The 26841-nt window shown below is 38.2% G+C and overlaps 1 protein-coding gene across 2 annotated transcripts; it reads left to right on the top strand.

Moving 5' to 3' along the window:
• Positions 1 to 3577: 3577 nt before the first annotated feature.
• SPTY2D1 (SPT2 chromatin protein domain containing 1) lies at positions 3578 to 22778 on the top strand. Of its 2 annotated transcripts, none has more exons than XM_025044132.1 (6): positions 3578 to 3723; positions 12840 to 12954; positions 13718 to 15244; positions 16771 to 16939; positions 18133 to 18210; positions 19307 to 22778. In XM_025044132.1, the coding sequence occupies exons 3-6, from the start codon at positions 13795 to 13797 to the stop codon at positions 19398 to 19400; spliced, it is 1791 nt and encodes a 596-aa protein (XP_024899900.1). In that variant the 5' UTR covers positions 3578 to 3723; positions 12840 to 12954; positions 13718 to 13794; the 3' UTR covers positions 19401 to 22778. The 2 variants fall into 2 exon arrangements, with proteins under 2 accessions (XP_024899900.1, XP_006908024.1); XM_006907962.3 differs by lacking the exon at positions 3578 to 3723 and adding an exon at positions 3951 to 4237.
• Positions 22779 to 26841: the final 4063 nt, after the last annotated feature.

The following is a 26841-nucleotide window of genomic DNA, read 5'->3' as shown; positions in this document are numbered from 1 at the left end:
AAGTTTGATAATATCCAGAGCTGACGTAACGAGAAGAGGGTGGTCTAATATATTGTTGATGGGACTCTAAATTGGTATACCCTTTTGGGAGGATGATTAAGTAGCAGCTATCAAATTTTTAATTGTGAATACTCTTTATCCCAGCAATCCAATTTCTAGGTATCTAAATATCTAACATAGGAAAACATGAGGATTGTTTGAACAAAAAAAGCATATACAAGGATATTCATTGCAACATTGTTCATAATAGTAAAAATTTGTAGAAACCCTTATAATTCATTAACAGTAGTGTGGTCAAATAAACTATACTACGTACATACTATGAATATTATGCAGCAGCTATAAAAATAAAGTAGATCAATATGTACTGACATGAAAAGAGCTCCAAGATATTTTAAACTGAAAAAAAATCTATATACATATATACATACATAGAATGATCTCATTTATGTAAAAAAACCAATTTGTTTCCATATATATTCTAAATTTGTATTGTGCAAGTATTATATATGTACAGTATTCTATGTAGATATATATATTATACTTTTACATGTATATATTACACATAAATCATACATTAGACATAACTGTATGTATAAAAAATCTCAGAAGAGCTTACAGCAATCTGACAGGGTAGTTTTCCTTTAGTTAGTGAAGTTAAGTGGGGCTGATGAGGGCTTTTGTGTTATTTCTATTGCTTGCAATCTTTTAACATCAAGCATGTATTCAAATACTGTGCAATACATACATTAAAAAATAACCAAAAAAGTAACTTGCCTAAGAACACATAACGCTTCCATGGCGGAGCTAAGATTAAAGCCTAGACCTGGGGTTGCCAAAGATCTAGTTCGTTCCACTATTCCCTGTGCACACAACCTCTCCGAGTTTGCCTTTCTCCCAATAGCCCCTACCCCTACACCTCCTTACTGCATGTCTCTCATCTTCTCTTCATCACCAAATGTCTTCAGACACCATAGTGACCCATCTTTCCTCCCATTTGATTAACCCCAAGTCACTGTGTTCTCTCGGCATCACGTTGCTGAAACTTACAAAAGGCCTGCCAGCAGGTTGGGGTTGCTTAATTGCTGGAGGAACTCTGAGTGCTGAGACAGCTAAACACTCAGGCCTGCTCTGCCCAGGCCTCTGCCTCTCGCTAATGATAACAAAAGCTCCACTGCAGCAGCTCTGACGCTCTGGAGAGTCCATTCCAGACAGAGATCTCTGATAGAGTATTTCATGTCTGTACAATGACTCCCCAGAGAGGAGTAAATAAGGCTTTCCTTGAAACATTTGAAGATCAAAGAAATTCATGCATGTGAGTGCACATTATAAGCAGAGAGTGCCACAAAACCGTTGGCTGGCATAATCTCTTCTAAAACCTAAAAAAAAAAAAAAGAAAAAATTGATTTCTTTTGGAAAGGCAGTACATGCACAATGAAAAACATTCAAATAGCACCAGAGAATGCAGTGAAAAATAACCCCATCCTTTCAGAGATAATCTTTGTATATACAAGCACATATGTGTGTATATACATCTATATTCACTTTTTTTACCCCAGTAGTAGCACACATTATTCTACATCTTGCTTTTTTCACTTAATATATCTCAGAGATCAATCCATATGTGTACGTAGAGCCCTACCTCATTCTTTGTAATGGCTGCATAATTTTCCACTCTAAGGCTGTGCCAAAGTGTGTTTAATTAGTCTCCTACTAATGGACATTCAGATTGTTTTTCACACCATACCACAATGAATAACTTTGCTCAATTGTCTTTTCACACATGTGTGAATACTCTGGTAGAATATATTCCTGGGAAGAGAATTTCTGTCAGAGTAGTTGGATTTTACACTTTTGACTGATAAGGCCAGTACATTGTAGTAGAACATAGCCTGGAACCAAGTGCTGACTCAGTCACTTATTAGTTGGGTGAACTTGGATAAATCCCTTAACCACTCTGTGCCACAATTTCCCCATCTTTAATAGTACCTCCCTCATAGGGTTGTTGGAAAATTCAATGAGTTGATATACAAAAACTTCTTAGAAGAGTGTCTGGCATGCAGTAAACACAGCATTAGGCTTTATTATATCGATCTATTATCTTGTCAAATTGCCTTCAAAGAGGTTAATTTATATTTCCACTATAATATCTTATTTCCCTCACCCTCACCAACGTTGCATATTTCCAACTTTATGAACTTTGTCAATCTGATGGATGAAAGGGGTATTTTACAGTGATTTTAATTTTTCATATAATAAATTCAATTGATGAATTCAATGACATTCTCAGTCCTATTCCTACTGAACCTCCTTGCAGCATTTGACATTCGAAGCCTAGATTAGGGTGTCCCCTCCTCCTTGGCAAGTCTCTATGGCCTCCTTGACTACTGTAGTGTACTTCTTTGGTCCTCCTCCTAATTCTGACTGGTCTTTTACTGGTTCTTCTCTCTCCTCCCCTCCTGCCTTGGCTCTCAAGACCTTCTCAACATGGCTTCACCTACTTTTCTGACACTATTTTTATCCTTATTTCTGACCTTATTTTCTTCTAAATACATCCTCTACTTGTTCTCTGAACTCTTTTATATGCTTTCTTGCCTCTGTTTTCACTGAAATTCCATCACTTCTAGGGTTAACATAAAATACAGGATAGCCATTAAATATGAATTTTAGAAAAACAATTGTTTTTAGTGTTTTTATTATATGAAAACCAAAATTTACCTGGGCATCTTATTTTATTTGCTAAGTCTGGCAACTCTACCCCCAGTACTTTGTACCCCTAATGCAGTTAATTTCTGTCTTATATCATTGTTACTTGTGTTCATACAAGAATGAAAGCCTTGACCAGGCAAGGGCTGGGTGTTTCCTTTCTTTGTAAAGGAATGTATGGCAAAAGTGATCTGTATGTTATGCTGAGTTCTCCAAAGGAAATAGGAAAGTTGAGAAATCCAGTTCTGTCATCGAACAAACTTAATCTTGGTCTGTTGTTTTGGCAGCATTTAATGTAGAAATGTAGTCAGGGTCATAACTCAGCATTAAACTTCAGTTGAAAGAGTAAGATTGAGTAGCTTTGCCTAATATTTACTAAACAGCTTTATTGATATAACTTATACTGTAAAACTCACCTGTTTTAAGTGTACAATGATTTTTAGTAAATTTACAGCACAACTGTCACCGCAATCCGGTTTTGCTCCTAGTCTGTTTGCAATCGGTCCCAGCCTGTTGCCACCCCAGCTCCAAATCCGCCTAATGAATGTATTTTAGAGTCGAGTTGACCTTACAGATCCCAGTTGTCTTAAAAGGAACCCAGGACTGCACTCCCAATGAATATAAATATGGGGCACGTGCGCAGGTTTAATCAGTGTGCCAACTATGTCCCGCCTAGGTCCGTTTGTGAGGAATTCCTTCTTTCACCCACTGAGCAAAACACCGTTAGCTGACCTATGTGTTTATTATCTAAATGGGGCAAAAGCAGTAAGCAGGTGCTTCTACACGTGGCATGCGTGCATCTGCGTTAGACGTGAGCACAACCATGTGCCAGGGCGCGATGACTAATGTGTATCCAAGACAGAGGACCAGTCGGTGTCGTGTGCGGCTGCGCAGCTTCGCCGGTGCCTAGAAACTAGTAACTGAAACTCCCTGCTCGAGACCTGTCAGTTCTGCTGTTGAGGCGCCGCCGTCTCGGACCTGAGCGTCCACCCGTGACAGCCAGCGAACCCAGGCCTGGTAGGTTAATCCCAAACCCCCAGTTTTCCCCACCCGTAGCTCATAAGGAGTACCAACATCGCCAGGCCACGCTCCAGAACCTCCAGGGAAGGGGCCCTGTCCCTTAGCCACACCCCGCAGTTTGTTAGGCCGCGTCTCCTTGGTCAGTGAAGGGCTTAGTCCCTCCCCTTCGAGGTAACGTCAGTAGCCACGTACCACGTTTCTACGTGTCTCGAGCCTAAAAGCGGAAGTTACGCCAGGGACTCGCGAGCGGAGCGATGGACCTGAAAGAATATAGGCCGCTTGAGGAAAGTAGGCGAGAAGACGGCATTGGAAGGCGCCGGAAGTGGTCTTGCTGAGGCGGGGTGGGAAAGGGGTTGGCCACCCAGTTCACTTGGCTACAGCTGGCCCTCCGGTTAGGGCACGCTTTTGCTCCTCTCCGAGAGCCTGGCCCAGTCTCTCCGCTTCGGTCAATATGGATTTCAGGGAAATTCTCATGTTAGCTTCCAAAGGACAAGGAGTCAACAATGTACCGGTAAGTAGCCGCTGGGGCACCTCTGTAAGAGATCCTAATCTGCAAGTTCGCAGTGTATATCGGGTGGAACTTCCACGCATCCGCCTTTCGTCTCGGCTAGAGGAAAGACCTGAACACCTTTATTTCCTTTTCGTGGGCATGTACTTCTGGGAACTCGGCGCGAAGAGAGAGGCTTGAGACGCCAGGCGGGAACCTTCCTGCGGGCGGATTTTGCCAGCTCAATTATCCCTGCAAAAAGGACTTTGCGGTTTGCGTGTTTTAGAGTTGTGTGAGAGCTAGTGAGTGGAGTCGTGCCTGGCACACAGTGGAATCTAGCGCTAGTAGTTTCTGGCTTCGGCATAAACTTCTGGCCAAAGCTTGGGGAGAAAGCATGTATGTTCCGAGTTCAGGAGTTTTAGAAACTTGATAGCCTTTTGGCTGATTTCCCTCGGATTTTCAGGTCAAACATTTAGTGATTTCCCCAACAAGTTCTCTTGATATATGACCCCACTCACTTAGGGAACGAGGTGATTAAATCATCGCCTCTCAAGGATCATCTTTTGTATTGGGGAGAGAAATTGAGCGGATTCCACGAAATCTTTGGCGAACAGCATGGGTGAGCTAGCTTCGGGTTACGTTGACTTGTGGTCTTCTAGATTTGCCTTTGTTTGAAATCTAGGTCCCGTTTGCTCAGTAATGTGTGCCAATTCGCTTATATTCGCGGAGCGGTGTAAGACTTAAAATCGAAATTCTGAAGTGATGGAGAGTGCCTGATTTGTGAGGCTCTAGCTGTTTTGCATTAACTAGTCATTTCTGGATCCTCAGATGGTACCCACAACACAGCTGTAAACCGATACATTGTGTTGTGATACCTGCGGTTTGAGCACTGAGATGTAGAACTGAAACAGCTCTCTGTTAAAGTCATTCAACTGGAATTTAGTGAGCTCTCACTGTGCTCTGCATTTCTTATAATTTTGTATATTGCAGTTATTTTTTTCTCTTTCGTTCTTTTCTGTCTTCTGATGCTGACCCCTTTTATCCTTTTGAAAACATTGATCTAAAGATAGTAAAATAACTGGTAAATAAAACATATCTATCAGCTTATTATCTATCTATCCATCTCCATCTGAAGTTCTTTTAATAGTCATCCTGTAAGCCATGAGTCATAGGCTCTGCAGGTTGGAGTTCTGGGCTTAAACCTTTGAAACCTGGAACAACAGAATTACTTCCTGCACCTTTAAATTTCCTAGACAAGTCAATATTGGATCTGGTAATATTGGATCTTCCTAATAGGCCCATATTTCATTCTAGATCTTCCTAAGTTTCAGCGGAGGTCAAAATAGATGTTAATACTAGCTTTAATGCCCAGGAATATTCTGCGAAAGAATCAGAACCAAGTTAGTCATTTCTATTCTAAAAACCAATAAATAGCTGCTAGGACAAAAGCAGATATTCCTAGAACAGAAGCAGATTTCAAAATAGTGTGTATTTTAGAATATATACATAATCTATTGATTTATCTGTGGTTGGAATAACAAAGATTGGAAGCAGAAAGAAAAACAGGTAAATTGGTGAGGTTATTTAAAATTTAATAGATGAATATAGACATATATGTTATGAAAGTGTGCTTTTCCCTGCCCACTCCCAACCCCCCAAAAGCTAATAAGCCTAGAAGTTTGATTTAGTTACCAGCATTATAATCCTTACCTTTTTCATCAGGTGAAAGTATGTCACCAAAGAAACTGTTGAGGAATACAGCAAGACCACAGTTAAATTTAACTCATGATCTTGCTTTAACTTGATTCATCAAATTGTTCTAAGTTATATTCTTTATCAGCTCAAAGTAAAGCCTTTTAGAGTACACTGTCAGTGCAAACAATCTATACAAGGCACAGGAAAAATGCTCTTTCTGCAGGATTCCTCTGCCCTTTAGGTGGACTGGGGAAAGAGACACATTCGTAAAAAATATACATTTTTTAAAATTTTTGGACACTTGCAAAACATAGAATGTTAACACGTATCTATATGCTCACACCCCATATTTAACATATATTAACATTTACCATATTCATATTTTTTAAAAGAAATAAAGCCTAAATGATAAGGCTGAAGAATTTCCCAGCCCTCATTTCCTTTTTTTTTTTAAATTATGAAGTGTAACATCCGGAACAGTGTAATACAGATTATTATAAAACAAGTATCCTTGTGTAAACCACCATCTAAGTCAAGAAACATTTCAAACTACATAAACACACCCCGCTTTACACAAATTTTGGTGATTGATTGATGGTTTGAGAACCACAGAGGCTTTGCAGTAATTGACAGTTATAGCTCCATTCCTCTCCAGTGCATGGTTCATTTTTCCCTGTTAGCCATCTTCTCCCCAACCTTACATTTGGATCCTATCAGCTGATGTTTATATTTCAGTGTTAAGAATTCCAAGTCAGACCTTTGTTACAGAAAGGAAATGCCACTAGCGTTGATTAGACTAAAATCCAACGGAGGCTAAAATCTAAAACACTCTGCAGGGCTTTATTTTAAGAGGTGTCTTTTGTACCTGGCTTGAGAAGCAATGAACATTTCCCTATTGGGACATCTTTCTTTTATGTTGTTTCTTTTTAAGAGAATTAGTTATTTTTTATAATGTTTTAGTTAAAACAAAGAAAGGATTGCATCATGCCTAGAAATATTAGGCACAGCTATCATTTCCCAGTGGAAAACTGAATTCAGGATAACAGCTGATCAAGGTGATGCAACCAGTCATTGTCATTAGCTCTGTATATATTTAAAGGAGAAAAGATATTTTTGGTAACCTTGCACTTAAGATTTTTCTCCCTGCCTTCCTCTGGCAAAAACAAAGTGGTTGTCTTGTTTTGATAGAATAGTAGAGCTCAGAATATGGATTTTTCTAGGTTTCAAATAGTTATAATTGATGGCTTATAGTGTATGAGATAAGTTACATGGTTTTTCTCATAGGCTGTGAAAATCATCCCAGATAAGAGAACTGTAGCTCTGGGATGACACTCAAAAAAGTAAAATAAGACTTCTTGTGGTATCGGATAGATAAGGACTTAGGGGCCTATAGTCCCTTAAAAAGAATATAGGTACTGAAAATGAAGCCCAGGGACTTTAACTGAGATGGCAATTTCAGATGTCTTCAGGGGCCAGATAAATAAAATAAATTCTTGAAGTAAAATTTAAAATATATAATAAGCCACCCTGAACAAGCCCGATATCTGATCTGGGAAGCTAAGCAGGGTTGGGCCTGGTTAGTACTTGGATGGGAGACCACCTAGGAAGACCAGGTGCTGTAGATGTAAAAAATAAAAAATAAGGGATTGTAAGCTGACAAGGTCTTTGCAGTCTGTGAGATCAACCAAGGATTACCTCACCTAAAAAAATAAATAAAAATAAAATAAATAAAATATATAATAAAATGAAGTAGATATAAAATGATAGGTGCCAAACTCCATGTATTCAAAAGAAGCCTACTGTTTGTTACAGTACTTATATTTCCTTTTAAAAAACAGTATAGGCCAATAAAAAATATCTGCAGATAGTCACTTTGTAACCCTTGATCATTAATCGATTATAACTGGATTACTCCCCACTCTTGGAGCTGACTTTTCCAGTGCCTGGTGCAGCTTTAGATTTCTAGCCTAGAGCAGCACTTCTCAATCAGTGTTTTAGGGAAAGGGTCTTTTGAATATTACTGCCCCCACAGAGATTTGGTCATTTCTCTTCCCTATGGTTACCTAATGTCTTTCTGAATAATAATAGCAACAGCAATTAACATCTATAGTGCTTACTCAGTGCCAGACACTGTTCTAAGCACTTCGTATAAATTAATCTCCATAATGACCATATAAGGAAGTTTGTTTTACAAATGAAGAAAGTGAGGCCTAGGGTGAAGAAACTTGACCAGAGTCACACAGCTAATAAATGGCAGAGCAGAGAATCTAATCCAGACAGACTGGCTCCAGAGTACTTGCTCTTAATCATGACATTTTATTGAATGAAGAAAATGTATTAGATATGGGATGGTGAGGAAGGTTGTCATCTGTACAGCCTGAACCACTGAACCCATCCAGCTCCCTGTCTCTAACTCCAGCCTAATATAGCCTTAGGCAGTAACCCTGTTGGTTTTTTGATGACACTTCTCAGAGTACTATAAAGTCTGTTGGGAGAGAAATTTAAAGGCCAAACCAACAATGTTTGAAACTAGTGCATAGAGAGAGATTTCTGGCCTGTGAGGGAGAGTGCCAGCATGGTAAACAGAAATAGAGTCTGAGGCTAGATAAGATAGAAAGTTCAGTGGCGGACCTGTTTGAAGTAATGGCACTGTCCAGAAGGCAGGTGGAAATTAGGGAATGGCATTTAAGATTGAGGTTAGAACTAGAGATGAAAATGTTGGAATTAAATTAGAAATGAGGCATGTAACGGGAACATTTTTGGACCTCAGTCAGACCTAGATTATAATTCAGACTCTGCTACATACTGAGTGACAGCCAGTAAATACACAGTTGTCCTTTTGGGACCATTTTTAACACAGAGGTTGGACTAGAGGCTCTGAATAACTGTCTGATATTACATTTTATAATCAGATATGTTTTAAACACAATACTAGTAAATTTTACATTTAACCCAATAGAAATCCTGAATAGCAAGCTTTTTGGTGGTTTTATTTTCACCCTCTTGGCTAACTAGCTAATAAGCAAGCCTAATGTAAACCATTGGTTTTCCAGGCCTGCATTCATTCCCTGATTATGATGTTTTGAGAAGATTTTAGAAATTGTGTGATTATTAAATTTAAGACTATATTCTTTGACTATTCCTAACTCCTAATTCTAACCAATAATATGTCTGTAATGTATATAAAACTGTCAAGAAATTTATATTTTCTACAATTTCAACCATGTGTTATCTCCTCAGTAAAGAACAGCTTTCAAGAAGAAATTGTTGATTACAACATATTTGGTGAACAAATATTTTCAAACTGAAAGCTCCTTATTAATCTGACCGTGACAGTATAGTCTGAATGCAAGGAACACAGGTGTTTTAAAGTGACTTAACATCTTGTAGGTCTGTTGGCTTCAGAATTGCAAATCTGGGCAAAATCTCTGATACTGTATTTAAATGGCATAAGATTCACTGTTGTGGATCATTCATTGGGATCTAGCAGAATGAGTTGGCTTGCACTATAATAAAATGGATACACTTAGGATGAAAGAAACTCTTGTCCAGCTGCTTTTCATGACGCTGAAACAATGAAGCAGCCCGGTGCCTTGAATCAGATTCAGAATTGGTGGGTGTATCTTGATGTGCTGCTGCTAGAGCTAAATGTGACCATCTGATGCAGGGGGAAGTGCCAAATAGTTCTTCTGCCTTATTAAATAGAATATAATGTAATCCCAGCCTTAAGCTTTCGTCAACATTTTTATTGAGATATAATTCACATACCATAAAACTTCACCCATTTAATATGTACAACTCATTGTTTTTTAGTATATTCACAGAATCGTGCAATCATCATCAGTATTGATTCCAGAACATTTTCATCATCCTCAAAAATAATCCTTTACCTTTAAGCAGTCATTCCCCATTCTCTTCTACTCTCAGCCCCTGACAACTACTAATCTACTTTCTGTCTCTATGGATTTGCCAATTCTAGACATTTCACATAAGTAAAATTATATACCCACTGAAACATTACATAGTATTAAGTATCATAAAATAAAGTAAAATGTATAAGCTGCAGATAAATGATTCTATAGGTAAGTGGTTATATAAAATATATGACTTTTTATTTTGAAAATCTTCATTGTTAATTTTTACTCGACTCTGATATTAAATTTGAAAATAGATACCTTCAAAGGCCGAGAGAATATCTTTTGGAAAACACTCTATAAGTAGGTTCCTAACATCCTTGACCTGAGAAATTATTTGGCTTAACTAAGAGATAATTTCCATGACCATTAAATGTTTCGGCAAGGGTGTCATTTTAATTATTTTTGGAGTAAAAGCAATATACCTAGAACTTTAAAAATGACAATTATGTAAGTAAAGTTAAATAGAAGTAATGTAATTTTTATTCTGTTGTCAGTGTTGACTTTTCTAATAACATATAAAGTACGTTGTATGTTTTTCTCAAGTGAAAACTTTTAAAGAAAAAAACGAAATCATACAACATGTGGCTGTGATGGTCAGTTTTATGCTAGCTTTTGGAATTCTTTTCTGAGTGAATCTGAATTCCTGAACACCCCCCTCCCTTCTTTCTTCCTCGTGGTATGCCTTTCCTGTGTTTATATTCCTGAGTCAGTGTTTCCTGAAATGCAGTACATATAGCTCTGGCTCAACTCTGATTTTAGGTGATACACAACTACTTTTATTCTAATAGTTGTATTTTTTAAAATTGTTACATATTTTGATGTGATTTGGAAAAATATTACTAGCCTTTCAAGCCATTCCTTTCATTGATAATATTTCTTGAGGTAAAGCTGTAATAGTAAGTCATGGTGTTAGGTCTATGTATTTTCTTAAAATTAATAAATAATAATACAGGTGGTATGCTAAAAGAGGAAAAGTCATAAAAGTGGTATGTGACAGCTGAAGCTTAGTAAATACTGTGTTAAACTGTGCCCATTGACATTGTTTTTCCTTTAGGTGCCTTTATTCAGTCAAGAGTAGCTTTTCTATTCATTTAATTCCATTACCTATCCCTTGAAGTCCTGGATTAGGAAGAAAGATGTTTATCTTGAAATGAAGTTAAGAAGTATTCACTGCTGTAATATCTAGATTACAAACCAATCCTATTTTAAATTATCAACATTAACGTATATATTGGCGTTTTTTTGTGGGAAACACTGTATAAGCTTTCATTTGGCAGGTGACTATGGACTATAAAGTTGGCAGGGACAGGAAAATCTTAAATCTTAGCAAGAAAAATCTACTCTTTCTCTTCTTACAAATCTAAATGATGGGGTGGAGTGAGTGCGTATCTCTGTTTATGAATCTATGTATGTCTTATGCAACTTGAATCATACTCGATGGCCCTTCCATTATGAAAAAGTGAGCTTCTTGCAGTTAAGGTCTATGTTTGTGATTCTTGTAAACTGGGACAATTTTGTATATCTAGTTAGGTAAGCAATATGCTTTCTACTCAGTCTCCCATTACCTCTCCTTTTCTCCTTTAATTATTGGGCTTCAATCCACTGTGAAAAAGGGTCTACAACTGAATTTACAGAGATACGGATTTTTTAAGGGATCTCATTGTGACTCAGCCAAGGTGGACTGGAAAAGGACTCTGGATGCTCTCTTATGATTTCTCTGTGTCAGGGATGTGTCAGTTCTCAGCATTGCTATCATGCAGGATTTTCAGGTTGGATTAAGGCCTGCTTCCTTGGCCGGCTGCTTCATTGGTAGACTAACTTGGCTGGAACTTCCAGCCTTTTTCAGGATGCCTCGTGTTTAGCAGACGTATGGTAAGAAATGGATTCTTCGACTTTCCTCTAGGAATTTCATACACATTTTGGGAATCACTTTTTGGTTCCTAAAGTAGCTCAGTTTGTTTTCAGAGGTTTTTTGTTTGTTTGTTTGTTTTTAACTAGCACTGCAACAGTCAGGGAATAACACTGTCATTTCCCTAATAAGACAAAAGAGAAAGGACACGTTAAAAAATCTTACTTCCTACCTCATAAATTTAATATGGGATGATCCTAGAGATGATCATCCCAGTCTGAGTTATTCACTCTATAAATCATACTTCTTTAATGATACTTAGGAAATGGAAATGTTTGTCCTTTCATAGTTCAAATTAACTATTCTAGTTTTAGTAATTTCCCTATGCAGTTACATAAAAAGTAAAGCTCAGAGAAATACCACCTGTGCCAAGATAATGTTAGCACTTTTTAGGTGATATGTAAACCCATCTAAAAGAGTTTATGTGATGAATTAATATTTAATGAACATAAGAGCTGCAGTTAAAGGTTACAGAGAATTGGGCCCTTCTTGCTGCTTAGAGTTCTTTGAAATGCTTTTTAGCTATGGTTTGTCACCAGCCTTTTCCTATGGTCAGAGTAAAATCTCAGTAATCAAAATGACCTATGTAGCCATGAGCCTCTACTAGAAAGTCATCTGGAGTGGGGTACTCAGGAAAGAACATAGTTGTGAGTAGTAATTTTTTTCTGCTTGTTTGAGAAGTTGAACTTTGAAATGCTTAGTTCTGTAGAAGGCTGGTTTTATTTTTTTATTTTTCAGAATTTTAAAACCATCTGTTGTCTAAGTGATTTTTTTTTAGCCCCAGGTCCAGGTATTTTGGGGAGGTGCGGGGGATAGCTTCAAAATTGTGTTTCTCTGAATTTTTTATTTATGCATTATTTGATATGTTACAGAAAAACTCTGCACATAAAAATAGTTACTTATAACCATATTTAACCTGAAATTTTATGGCTGAGCTTTAATGTGGGTTATGTGGTCTCTTAATTATTCAGAATAGATTTTTTAGTCAGCATTTAAAACTCTCTATTGCTTGGCACAGTGCCTTACTTATAATAGACAATATATTTTTTAAGTGGAATTGCTTATAACTTTTACTGGTGTTTTTTTGTTTTTGTTTTTTTTAAAGAAAAGGTATAGTTTGGCAGTTGGGCCTCCCAAAAAAGACCCCAAAGTTAAGGGTGTCCAATCAGCAGCTGTACAAGCTTTTCTCAGAAGAAAAGAAGAGGAGCTCAGACAAAAAGGTGTGTATCTATAGCCTTATTCTCAATTTTAAAGTCTTCCATCTTCACAACTAGCTATACTTAACCAGTAGATGTTTTTAATAACACAACGGGCTAATGGATTTGTTGCATATGTGTCTGAGTCAACTGTATTTATAATATTACTTATGTTCTTGTGTTGATCATTTGTATGTTGTTATCTTTTATTCCCTCTTAAAAGCTTTTTGGAGATAGTGACCATATCTTCTAATTGGCCATAGTAAGGTCCCAAATAAGAACTCCATTCTTTGACCTTTGATCTGAATCTGCTTCTAGCCTATTTTGTATTTTGACTTTTTTTTATTAAGAGTTCTATCTAAATGGTTAAAAAAGAGGCAGTTTTTGAAAATCAGTAAACTCAAGTAGTAGTTTTACTTCATGTAAATGATGAGGAAACTGATTCAATAAGTTTAAGTATTCATTGATTGATAATAACAGCTGCTAGGTGGGTATTAATGTTCCCTTAACTTGACATATGTATTTGGTTATGAATTATTTTCTATATTTAAAGCTAAAAGCCAAGTCTCTCACTTGCTTAGTCATATAGAAAGACTCATATGTGACCCACTCATTATGTTAAGGTGACTCAATTGATATTTGTTCAGATACTTCATTTGATTCCTAGATATCTTCAAACTGTATTGTTTCAAACTAAATATTGCTTGTCTTTTAGTGACCTACTGATTTCAGATGAACATACGGTTATCTTGATACCTTGAAATATGTTCTTGTTTTGTCTCTTTAGCCTTAGAGGAGAAAAGGAGAAAAGAAGAACTAGTGAAAAAGCGAATTGAACTAAAACATGACAAGAAAGCAAGAGCTATGGCCAAAAGGACAAAGGATAATTTCCATGGTTACAATGGGATTCCTATTGAGGAAAAGTCAAAGAAGAGACAGGGAATGGAAAGCCACACTAGTCAGGGAACAGACCAAGAGTACGAGATGGAAGAAGAGGATGAATTCTTTGAATACAATCAGGCAGCATCAGAGCAGGAGTATGAGGAAGAGCAAGAACCTCCCAAAGTTGAAAGCAAACCAAAGGTTCCCCTTAAAAGTGCCCCACCACTCATGAACTTCACTGATCTCCTCAGGCTGGCTGAGAAAAAGCAGTACGAACCAGTAGAAATTAAGGTAGTGAAGAAAACAGAACAGCGGCCTATGACTGCTGAAGAACTTAGGGAGCGAGAATTTCTTGAACGAAAGCATAGGAAAAAGAAACCTGAGACAGATGCAAGACTACCTCCAACCAAAAAAGTACCCTGTCAGAAAGAAAGTGTGGGCACAAAACTTAGCAAAGTTTCTGGGGACAAGCATTCTTCTAAGGGTACTCCCTTTCCTCACGCTGAGAAGAAATTCAAACCCAGCATAGCTAATGAGAAACACTTAGGTTTGTTTTCATCCAAATCTGTGCCAGGAGAGAGGACCAAAGTAGGATCTGGCAATTGCTCCCAACCCTCGCTACGTGAGGGCCGTGACAGACCTGTTTTCAATGGGGCTGGAAAGACCCACTCAAGTACCTATTCACCAAGTGTCCCAAAGACTTCTGCTAAAGGGACTCAGAAATCTGCTACTGAGCACAAACCTAAAAAATCTCCTTCTCACCCTAGCCATTCCAGGCCTGGGTCCATGATCACCTCTCATAATAAGGCTAAGTGTCCAGGTGTCAGGCAACCAGGCAGCAGCTCCAGCTCAGCCCCTGGGCGGCCCAGCACAGGGACCGCTCAGCCTACAGTTGGTTCTAGTCCCATGCCCAGGCGCCAAAATGGCAGCTCCAGCTCAGGGCCTGAGCGGTTAGTCAGTGGGAGTAAGAGGCCAGCCAGTGACTTAAATCCTTCTGGACGGACAGTCAGCAGTACCCATGGCCCTGGACGACCTGCAAGCAGCTCAAGTGGCCCTGGGCGACCCATCAGTGGCTCAGGTGGTTCTGGGAGATTAATTGGCAGCTCTGGTGGCCCTGGGCGGCCTACGAACAGTCCACATGATGTTCGACGACCAGTGAGTGGCTCATGCCCCCTTGGGCGGTCAGTCAGTGGCCCTGGGCGATCAGTAAGTGGCTCAGTTTCAGCTGGACGGACTGTCAGTAGTTCAGCCCCTGGAAGACCAGTGAGCAGCTTGGGACCTGGGCGAACAGTTAGTACCTCAGGTCCCCCGCTGAAGCCCAAGTGCACTGTTGTCTCTGAAACAATTTCTTCCAAGAATATCATTAGCCGGTCCAGCAGTGGACAGATGAATGGAATGAAGCCTCCCTTATCTGGCTACAGGTCTTCCCAAGGTAAAATTGCCCCTTATCCTGAGTATTTATTTGTCACTAGAAGTTGGTAAATATGTTTTATATGACCAGAGATCCTGTAACCCTCTTTGTGCTGTTTAATGTGCTCTTATATTGATTGAATCTTGACATTTTGTCCTGTGCCTGAGAGTTTTAGTGATCATGGCTTGGAAAAATCTTCAGAAAGAGACTTATCTAGGGCCACTGTGTTTAGCCCTGAAATGTCTCCAAGTTTAATAAACTTAGCTATGTGATTTGGAAGACAGGGTGAGTGTATATGCCATATATGGTTCAATGAATGAATTCATCTTTACCTTTTCATGAAGACTTGAGAGACCTGTCTTCAAGGATTGGAGTGTATTTGTAAGCAGGAAGTCTTTTGGTGCACTATTTATTCATCAAATATTTGTTAAGTACCCACTATGTGCCAGGAACTGTTTTAGACTGCCCTTGTATTTTTCTACTCCTTATAATAGGCAATATCAAGGTCCTATCTAGCTAGTAGTCCTTTAGGAATCTACTGTTCCAAGGTATGGGATGATTGGTAGCATGTACTAGGTGCTAGGTCATAGTTTCTTCACGGTAATAAACATTTGGTAAAGCACTTGTTAGCTGCTATGGAGAATAAAAAAAAAAAAAAAAAAGACAAGATTCCATGCTTTTAACTTCTAATTCAGCTAGAACATTGGTTCTCAACCAACAATGATTTTGTTCCCCAGTGAACATTCGGCAATATCCAGATACATTTTTAATTGACACACCTGGGGACAGGGGATGCTACTGGCATCTAGTAGATAGAGGCCAGGAATGCTACTGTTATCCTGCTATGCATGGGCCAGCCTTCTCACAGCAAAACCTTTCTGGGCCAAAATGTCAGTAGTGCTGACGTCGAGAAAGAAGCTCTGAGCTAATGAGACAAACCACGTATATTAAAAACTTTAGAAGAACCAGAAAGCAGTTATTCTCAGACACTGGTCTATTGATCAGTGCCTATCTTTTGCAAAAATTGTAATAAATCTTTTGATAAAATGATAATGTGAGTTTTTTCTAAAGTCAGACTTTACTCAGTTTTAACAATTATCCATAATTCCGAGAATCTTTCCTGTTTCATTGTACTTCAAAAAATTTAATGAAATTATGATGATAATTGATGGTTGGTTGTTACCTTTGGTGCCTTTGTGCAATTAAGTTAGTGACCCTATAGCTATTTGTAATTGTTTGTTTTTTTGTGTTTTTTAAGAGATTTTGCCCGTCTCTTAAATCTAGAAGAATGGGAACTACTAAGCTAGAAAATGTAACAGACACTTCTAGTAAGCCCTAAGATATACAGGAATTCTGATCTGTTCCTTGTTGATACCGGGAAGCAGCAGGGACGATGTAGTAATGACTCCATGCTTTGTGCCAGCTTGCTGGCTCTGGCTTTTGAGAATGCCATCTTAATGAGTTCTCAGAATCTCAGTTTATGTAGAACTTTGCTGGGACTGTTTTAAGTGTTATTCTGTTATAAATGATGGCTTTTCTATTCCTAGGTCCTCAAAGGCTTCCCTTCCCTAGTGGTTACAAAAGGCAGCGAGAATATGAAGAGGAGGAAGATGATGAATATGACTCTGAAATGGAAGATTTTATCGAAGATGAAGGAGAACCTCAGGAAGAAATATCTAAGCACATTCGAGAAATCTTTGGCTATGACCGAAAAAAGTAAGGCTAAAGAAGTTTTAGATATACATTTTGGTTTGAAAAATTTATGCTAAAGGAAAAAGTAGAGGCATTGAATACTATTCTTAGGAATCTTTGCACAATTGTTTAGATTTACTCCTTTGGCACTTGATATTTAAGTATTATTTGTGTAGATCCTTGCATGAGGGTCAAAAAAACATTCCTTTTTAAACCGTTGTCTTTATTAAGATGTATATTTAATGAGAGTGAAGCAGCTTGGTGTAGTAAAAATAGCTTCGAAATCAGAAAGCCATCCATTGAGCTATGTTGAAAGCTGATCTTATATCTGCTTTTCTTTAAAAAGCTTTGCTACTCAAAAGTATGGTCCTTGGAGAGCAGTATGGGACCAACGCATTGGCATCACCTGGGAGCTTGTTAGAAATGCAGGCTCTCAGGCTGCATCTCAGATCTACTGAATCCAAATTGGTTTTGTAAGGTTCCCAGGTGATTTATGTGCATGTTACAGTTTGAAGCACTGGTATAGAGGAAATATCAGAGTTTAAATGGAAGTTCCACCACTTACTAGCTGGGTAAACTTGAGTAAATTATTTTTAAAATGACATTTGGAAGGATTAAATTAGGTAGTATATATAGGACAGAAAGGCTTTATTATGGTGCTGTCAATCAACAATTGCTACCTCCTTTGAAGCCATAGATATGAGAAAAGGTCTTTTTTAAGAAAGACTAGACTAAGAACTGGATTAATCAGATCTAAAAATCTAATCATTAGCTAGCTATATGTTCTTGGTCAAGCTATTATTAACCTGTCTGCTTCAGTCTCCTGTTCTAAAGTCCTTCCCTACCTCAGGATGGTCATGAAGTTCAAATAAAATTTATACAAAATGATGTTTACATATTGCGTTTTCAGGATTTTAATATAAACATCACATAAATGGAGGTGAGTGAGCATTGTTGGTTGGCACCTTCATCAGCATTATATTCAAGAATAGTTGCCTTCTGGGAGTAATAAGGGTTCATTTGGTTTCACTTCAGAAATCCACTTCTACCCATCCTCTCCCTCAACCCCATCCCAACCCCCTGCCAAGTAAGATGGAGTAATACTAAATGTGTGATTTAGTTATAGAGATGTTGGTTTTTAAAAAGGGAAGATGTAATTCCTTTAGAAAATTGAAAATTTGTTTGTTTTTTTAACAACTTTGATTTTCTCTTTTCAGATACAAAGATGAAAGTGATTATGCCTTACGTTACATGGAGAGTAGTTGGAAAGAGCAGCAGAAGGAAGAAGCAAAAAGGTAAGCACAAAACAATACATGGTGTTGACATGTCCTAAAAATTCTGTTGCTGTTTTGGTTGCATCATTGGGAGCAGGGGCTTTGGGCTATACAGTTGTCAATTCCAGTCCTGCTTACTTGCTGTAGGGCTTTAGACAAATTCCTTACCTTTTTGTCTTGTTTTATTTTAAAATGAAAATATTCCATTTTTACTGACTGAGGGGTATTGTGAGGATTAAGATAATGTGAACAGGTTGCCTCTAGTGCAGTGCTTCACCCATGCAGGCCCACAATCCAGTTGTAGCATGTTGTCTTGCTTTTCTTTCTCCATCCTTAATTACCTTTCCACGTGAGACACATCTGTGTCTTGCTAACTTGTGCCACTGCTGGCCTAGGGACCTAATGAGGAATGTTAAATTCCCTCTGATTCCTGTTTGGCTACCTGATAGCAAACTAATGATAATTTCTTGGGTAGAGATTGTTTTGTTTATAGCATTAACTTGGTGAAATAATTGACCTCAATTTCAAACCAAATCTTAAATCTTTTTCTCCCCCTTACCTTCTCTTCTTGTAACTAGATAAAATATCAAACTGAAGTATTGGAAGCTAAGCAGGGTCGGGCCTGGTTAGTACTTGGATGGGAGACCACCTAGGAAGATCAGGTGCTTTGGCGAGGAAGATCAGGTGCTTTGGCATAAAAATTAAAAAATAAGGGATTGTAAATTGACAAGGTCCTTGCAATCTGTGAGGTCAACCAAGGGTTGCCTCACCTAAAAAATAAAGCATTGAGAAGGGACAAGCATAGAATGTTATTTTATTTTTGAATACATTTCTTATTCTTTATTTTTAAAAGCCATTGAAATCATTTTTATTTTATTACTTTAATGGAAATATTAAGGCATTTGTGTTGAGGTTGTATATGAGGTCTTTTTTCCACTATAATTTGAGTCAGCAGCAGTGGTTCCTGGTAAAAAATATTCCTGCTAGTCTGTTTTCAGTGATAAAGCCTTGAGGCATTTTGAGTACATCAACACATTCCACCTGAGCTGTTAGAATTTCTTGTTTTTTAAAGTGATAATTTCATGTGTATTGACAAATACCTTTTTTTTTTTGACAGTTTAAGACTAGGTATGCAAGAGGACTTAGAAGAAATGAGACGTGAAGAAGAAGAAATGAAACGTCGAAAGACCAAGAAGCCGAAGAGGCGTTAGCTGATGTTTTCATTTATTTTTGTGAAATTCTGGAAACACTCTGCTGCCAGGAAGTCCTGCCTTCAGACAGAAAAAGCCCCCCATTTATACTTGGGTCCTCAAGGAGAAGGAATGCATACTGTGTATTATGAGCATAAAGTATTTTTAAATACTTTCCAGGGTGGAATTTCTAATGCAGATGATACAATGCCCAGTGGGTGCTCTTAGGAAGCTAACCGTTCACAGGTGCCAGTCTTCATCCTGATGAGCTATGCACTCTAACGTGGGGCTGTTCACCAGTCAGCCAGTCTTTTGTTGTTCCTTTGCTATTTGAAAAAAGGAAAAAAATTGCCTCTTGTCTTCCATGCTTCTGCTGATGCGTGAGTAGGGCAATGGCCAGCCCGCAATCAAACCTATTTTGTCTTTTTATGAGGAACCTGGCCCTTCCATGAATGTTGCCAGCAATAAAGTGACCTGTCCTAATCTATATGTTTGTATGGAGCCCTCGAAAATGTAGAGTAGGCTTTATAATTATCATATGGATGTCATCTCTGTGACTTTGAAAAAGTAGAATAAATTATATTGTATTCTGCATTATTCATGGATTGGATGCTGAGCACTTATTCACTAATGTAGATGACAAGGCAATTAACAAAAAATTTTCCAAGTTAAAATATAAGATATGCCCTTTAGTGTAAGAGTATTCTTTTCCAAGTTTTCCTTTCAGATTTACTGTAAAATAGACAATGTCACTGTGCTGATTTTTATCTAAAAATTCATTTTTATATTGAAGAAAAAATATTTTATTCAAACATTAGAGTCGGAAGAGTAGTAGTTTAAAAAGTAAGCAGGTGACATGTGAAGTTCTCCCTCCTCTCATCCCTCTCCCCGCTTATAAAGATATTTTGGAATCCAAGGTGCCCTTGTACCTCTTGATGTTAATGACTTTGCATTTTTTATCTTAAAATTCCTTAGCAATTAATGGCAAAAACCAAAAACTAAATTCATGTGCATCAAGAGCACCACTTTCTCTTTTTTCCCATATTGCACTTTTATTTCAAACTATGCACTGTGAAGACATTTTTTTCACCAGGTGGAAAAGGATGTTCCCTGTTACTGGTGTTTTACCGAGCTGTGGAACTTCTTTCATTCTCACCTTTCTTCAAGTCATATCTATAGACTTGCTATCTCTTAAGCCTCAAGTCCAAGCAATTCTAATCAGGCTGAGTTAGGTTCTGGCTGGAAAGAAGCCAAGTTTCGAGGAAAGTCAGCAACAGAAAATGAGTTATGATGGTAGAGATCATTTGTCTTTGATTCTAAATGTGAGAGTAAGGGACAGTTGGGACATAAGTTGTAGAACAGTTCTACAATAAACATTGTGCTTACCTTAAGCCAGCGGTCCCCAACCTTTTTAGCACCAGGGACTAGTGCTCCTATGAGAATCTAATGTCTGATCTGAGGTGGAGCTGAGGTGGTGATGCTAGGGCTGGGGCGCGGCTGCAAATACAGATGAAGCTTCACTTGCTGGCCCGCCGCTCATGTCCTGCTGTGCGGCCGGGTTCCTAACAGGCCACGGACTGGTACCAGTCTGTGGCCCAGGGTTGGGGACCCCTGCCTTAAGCCATTGGATGGTGGGGATTAGGAAGTAGGAAAGGTTGTCCTACAAAGAATCCTTACTTTTCAACAGGTCTGAAACTTGCTTTTGGGCATTCCTTTTTATCCATAAAGCTTTATTCAAGTTTGGGTATTACAGATTACCATTATTAGCCTCCCTTAATGGGATGACCATATGGCCCAGTCCCTTAAGACTCTAACTCATATTGAATTGAGTTTTAAACTTTGAAAGTGCAAGGATTTAATTTTAAATTTTAATCCTATGGTGTCTTCATCACTAGAGATGACACTCATGCGCCATGTAGAACTGTTATACTGATGGCAGAAAATCCTATTAACTGCCTCTCAAATACCTTCATTGAAATTGATTTAAGGGTAGTGTGATGTTCCATGTAATAAAACAGGTTTGGAACATTATAACTTTTGCTGTCACTTATGTGCTTCCCCCCCCTCCACCTTTCAGGTTTTTTTTCTTGTTTTCAATACAGACTCTTTGAAATCTATAATTACAATCAAGTGCCACAACTGAAATATTGTCACAACTGAAATATTTTTTGGTGGCTTAAGTTTACTAGCACTTTAATCAATGATATTGTGCAGTTATTTGTACAGAAAGGCACCATTGTGCTAGACGAAAGTTCCAGAACTTGGTAAGAGTCATATTGTGTCCTGATGTGTCATTCCCTTCTGAGTGCATTTCTTGTATAATATAGACATTGATTTTAGTATTCTTCATTATAAAAGGGCACTACTGTCGCTCATTAAAGTTCTGAGTAAGTCTATCTTGGCCTTGTTTCCCCATCCTCTTCCATTTTGTTTCTGCAGTTCCTGAACACTCTTTAAAAAAAGCTCACAAACTTCTAAGAAATTGGAATAGGCTGTTATTTTATCAAGGTTTACAAATTAAGTGCTTGATTTTTCATGTATCCTCTACCGTTTTGATTTTCAGATTTTATTGATTCAATATTTGAAGATGTGCCTTTTATTAGGTAATGTTAATTCACGAATGTAGTAATGTTATTTCACAATTGTAATGTTACATGATCATGGGTGTGGCATTCTCTAACAGATGATGTGAAAGGAAAGTAGTTTTCATAAAACTCATGGCTCTGATTGCACAGTCTCACTTGCTTTTGATGTTGCTATGTCAACGCAAGGGGCACTTTCTCTTAAGGCTACTTTCAGAACTTGTCTTTGTATTTTCTCTAAACTGTAAATGCAATTATGTCCATTTGGAGGCCAGGGTACCACATGTCACAGGCAGCCTTACATGTGTGCCGTGAGAAGGTTCAAAGACTGTTAAGAAAGTCTATGGGAACTCGAAATTTCATTTTTTTAATGTAATCCCCAAGATTTTCTCTAAGAAATAAATCACTGTTTTGTATTTTGTAACTTAAAAGCAGCTATTAGTACATTTCTGAGATATAGCAGGAGACCAAAACATGTTTGGAAAGATAATAAATATATAAAGAGAGACTGTTTGGTTTATTTTCAATGTACTGAATATATTAATATTAGACTATTTATTTTGTGAGTGGACGTGATGAAATAAATATTAAGGTGTTTAGTGTATGATTAAGAGTGGGATATAGATTTCTTTGGAGTTATTAAATCCATCATGTCTTTTACATACTGGACAAATCAAGTTTAAAAAAAACATTTACATAGATTAGCTTGTAAATCTGGTGCTGTTGACCTGCAAGAGAATCTACTTTTGCATATACAGGTGAAAGTTTTGCAATTTATGTATAAAAAATTGTAGGCATTAAAAATATTTTATTGATATTTTCACTGGTTTGAATTTATTTGCCAAAATTTATATTCCTCATTTCCTCACCCTGAACATTTTTCCAGCTAGAAACCCCAGTAGATTTCATGAGACTTCAGAGGTGGGGTTTGCCTCCTTACACACAGGCCTCCGTTCTCTCTCATACATTCATGTTTCCTCAGCTCCTATCACTGATACCTCGTCTTTCCCCACTCCCACCAGCTTAGAGAAGACTTCCAAGTTAGAACTGTTTGGACATACTCAGAACTGGAGGCCAGAAGAACTGGGTATATACTTCCTCTTATCAAGAAAAGTAGGTTCTAAACCCCTGTAATCAAAAGCACCTGAGATGGCTGAGATGAATCCTTTATATATATATAATCCCTTATATATTATAGTAAGTGGGCACAGCCCTCTGCCAGAGAATATAGCCACTTCATGGAATGTGTCGAGTCTAGATATAAGTATCATAAAAAATGCTAGTATCCTAGATTGAGAAATTACTAAAAAAGTTTTGCTTATGGGTTTTAATTTTCTTTTCTTTCCATAAAAAATAAAAAGGGTAATCCACTTCAGTGCATAGAGCCACTTAAAAATAGTTTATCAAATATGTATCAAGTAGCCATCAACGAAATATCTTCGTAACTAAAAGATCTGCTGGTAAGGGTGCACTTCTGAACAATGGAACTGTATCAGTCACCTCAAGCAGCCACAGAATGGGAACAGTTCCATATAGTTTATTTTTTAAAGTACTGTATTTATTCTTGTTAGATTTGTCCCTCCCTCTCCCCGTTTAGGGTCAGGAAGCTCCAAACCACTAGAGGGCTTATTACAAATAATCTAGGGCTCAGACACCCAGATTAATTGCGTGGATCTTATACTTAGATTCCATCCTTGGTGTCATAAACCCAAACTGCATCATATTGAAGACTGAGCAGTTATCTTTTGTTTCTATACATGTTCCCTGTATCAGCAGCGGTCACTGCTAAAAGAAGCAGGCAATTTCTTGGTTACTTAGATGAGAGACGTTTGGACCAAGCAGCAGCCAAAATCTTAGATATCCTAATCTCTTGTTTGACCCTTTTTCTTGCCACATAAAAGCATGCCAAGAAGGGGGCCTGGAACTAATCTTGACTGCAACCCAGAGTTTTGTGGCTTAGTAAGGTACTTAGGCCTCTCAACTTCACTTTTGCCATTTTGTAAAACAAGGCTGGCATCCAACTTCAGAAGGTCATTGTAAGGATTAAAATAATGTGTAATTTAGTATCTGGCACCCAATGTAAAAACGAGGTCCTTTCTCTACACGGTATAACCTTTGGGTTCTTAATAATAGCTATGAAAGGCCACAGAGAAATGCCTCCAAAGAATAGGCTTAAAGTTGCTCCAGCCCTTTTAACATTTTTTCAACCCTGGACCCAGGAAAAACATGACTTTGGAAATAGGTCTAAAGAGCTCTTGAGAATTTCTATCCTTAAGGACACAGAATAAAGGACAAATTGAACTGGATATCTTAGTCTTAATAGCAGTCTTAGGGACTATGAAATGGGGGAAGGGGGACCCGAACACTCCCATTCACCCTGACTACCTAGCCCCTTCCATCTATGTTTCAAGCTAACAGAATGCCAAGTCTTCATCTTAAAAAGTGCAATAAATTTTTACATAAAATGTGACAAAATAATGTGCAATTACTTTATGCGAAACCATCAACAGGAACTGTTCAACTGGTCAGGTGAGCTTCAGAGCTGCATTACTTCACCAGGATCATCTTTGCTTATTTCCAGCGGGGTCTGAAGGGGAAAAAGTATGTCAAGTGGGTGGTGGTCTTGTTTAGTGTTTGCTAGCTGTGAGGCTAAGGTAATTGCCCTCCTTGCCAAGGCAGGCAGGGATAGCTGTGTCCAATTCTGTCACCTAATGCCTCCAATCCCAGTTGCCAGAGGGGCTTAGCAGGACAGACAAGAGGCAGAGAAAGGACAAATATCCAAGGTCCAACACAAGAGAGGAAAGAGACATCTGCCACTAGAACCATTTTACAGGTCAGTGTTTACTTGATGAGGGAGAGAAGTGTGGGTTGCTGGTGTGCTTTGCTTTAAGAAATGGTATTGAAGGCTGAGCATACAAAATGTCCCATGAATACAAGATGAGGTCACCCATGTCACACAGCTTTGAGAAATCTTTATCTCTACACCTCCAGTTTATTTGAAAGAAACTGAAGAACTTAAAAAGAATAGACTCTTAGGAAAATAGGTATAAAAAATCACATGAAAGGAAACTCTCCCAACTCTAAGTAGACAGTATACAATAACAGAAGTAGGTAAGCTACACAACTTTTTTAATAAAGAAAAGTATTTGTTTCTAAAGTTACTAGAGTTAGATTTTGATGCTTAGTTCATTTATCTGGGGGAATACATTTCAAAGTAGGAACAGAGAACAAAGCTGAAGGCACACTTACCCCTCCTGGGGGATACTTATATCCCTTCCACATTGTTCCTGCAATGAGAAGCATCCATAAGACGACAATCATTGTGGGCTTCTTGCTCAGCTGGTGATGTGTTCAGGGGGAAATGGGTGGTCTGGAAGGTGTTTTTTATTCTCTGAGTCCTGGGAACTGGGCCGTCTTCATTCAAGACCAGATGGTGGATGGCCCAGCATGACAGCTCCTGGCTGAGGAGCTTTGTGGTCTAGTCTGAACTGAACTGGCTCACCACGGCATTTGGAGGGGCAGAGCTCAGAAACCAATTGTGACATCAGCTCCTGTGACCTTGGGGACCAGTCAGAGTGAGTAGCTACAAAATGGTTGGCCAGGATGGGGTTAAAGAAGGGCCCTGTTCTGTGCTGACTATATGGTTGAGATTTAATTGGCATCATTCTTTATTAACACATCACCTATCAAAATTTGACTGTTGGCTTCATGCAATCAGATGCAAAACACATTTCTAGGTAAAACACAAAACAAAATATACCCTGGATTAATTGGGAGGATTAACTGGCTAGATATGCTATGAGCAATCACTATATATACTACTGTTAGGTTATTCAAAGAAAAATCTTGCATTTTGCAAAAGAGCACAGTTACACCTTCATCATGCAAGGTAAGCCTCCTCATAACTTCCCTGAGAAAATAAGGAAGATGGACTATTATGCTCATTCCATAGCTGGAGAAACTGAGGCACAGAATAGTTTCAGTGGATTGGTCAGAATCCCAGTGCAGCAATGGCTCAGCTAAACATATGCCCAGTGCCTCCATCCACATCCTCACCCCTACACTGGTCTGTGTTGTACCAACATTCAGAAATTCTAGGGTAGATGGAGAAGAAAAAGAACAACCATCATGCCTTGCTCTCAGTGTACGTGGGGCTGGGATTTGATTCCCCTGCCTTCCAGAGTAGCTTCCCAGAAAAACCTGCTCCTGTAATTGGCATATGACTAAGACTCTCAGAGTTAAGTTTCTTTAACTATGGGAACATACATCTTTGAAAAAACAGGTCTGAATGAAATGGGACGGGATGTGAGAAACACAGGAGATGGTTTGCCAAAAAGATACCACTATTAATGGTTGCTATAGCAGAGTGGTCTAGTGGAATAAGTGTAAGAAGCTATAAAGTACAGAGATCTATGCTCGCATCCCAGCTTCACAAACAAGTTGGTCTGTGTGGCCTTGGCTAAACAATTGAGGTCATTACCACCAGTAAATCTTTGGTTCATTATTTTGCTTAGTTGTTAAGTTAGCATTTACAAAATGCTAATTGTCGAGCTTTGCATTAAATTCTTTATATGAATTCCCAAATGGAATCCTCACAAAAATAGTAGAATACTGAGATATCTCCATTGTTATACAGATGAAGAAACTGAACTTCAGAGAGATTAAACTTTTCCAAGGTCACATAGCTAGTAAGTTGCAAAGTTAGAATTTAAACTTAAATTCACATTAACTCCAGTTTCAGGATCTGCCAAAAAGGGTGTTAGAGATGTTGGTCCAATTTACTGTAGAGTTTGTGAGGAGAAAATAAGTTAATGGGAATAGTCTTTGAAAAGAATACCTATGAGGTGTGGCTATTAAATCTTTGAACATTGGCCTGCTGC

This window comes from Pteropus alecto, unplaced genomic scaffold (assembly GCF_000325575.1).
Source record: "Pteropus alecto unplaced genomic scaffold, ASM32557v1 scaffold71, whole genome shotgun sequence".
In the NCBI taxonomy this organism is placed as follows: Eukaryota; Metazoa; Chordata; class Mammalia; order Chiroptera; family Pteropodidae; genus Pteropus; species Pteropus alecto.
This window is presented reverse-complemented; position numbering and strand designations above follow the sequence as displayed.

Coding starts and splice junctions, on each gene's coding strand:
- SPTY2D1 (XM_006907962.3), top strand. CDS start 4,178: ATGGATTTCAGGGAAATTCTCATGTTAGCTTCCAAAGGACAAGGAGTC. Junction 16,940..18,132: donor TTTGGCTATGACCGAAAAAA/GTAAGGCTAAAG, acceptor TTCTCTTTTCAG/ATACAAAGATGAAAGTGATT. Junction 18,211..19,306: donor CAGAAGGAAGAAGCAAAAAG/GTAAGCACAAAA, acceptor TTTTTTTGACAG/TTTAAGACTAGGTATGCAAG.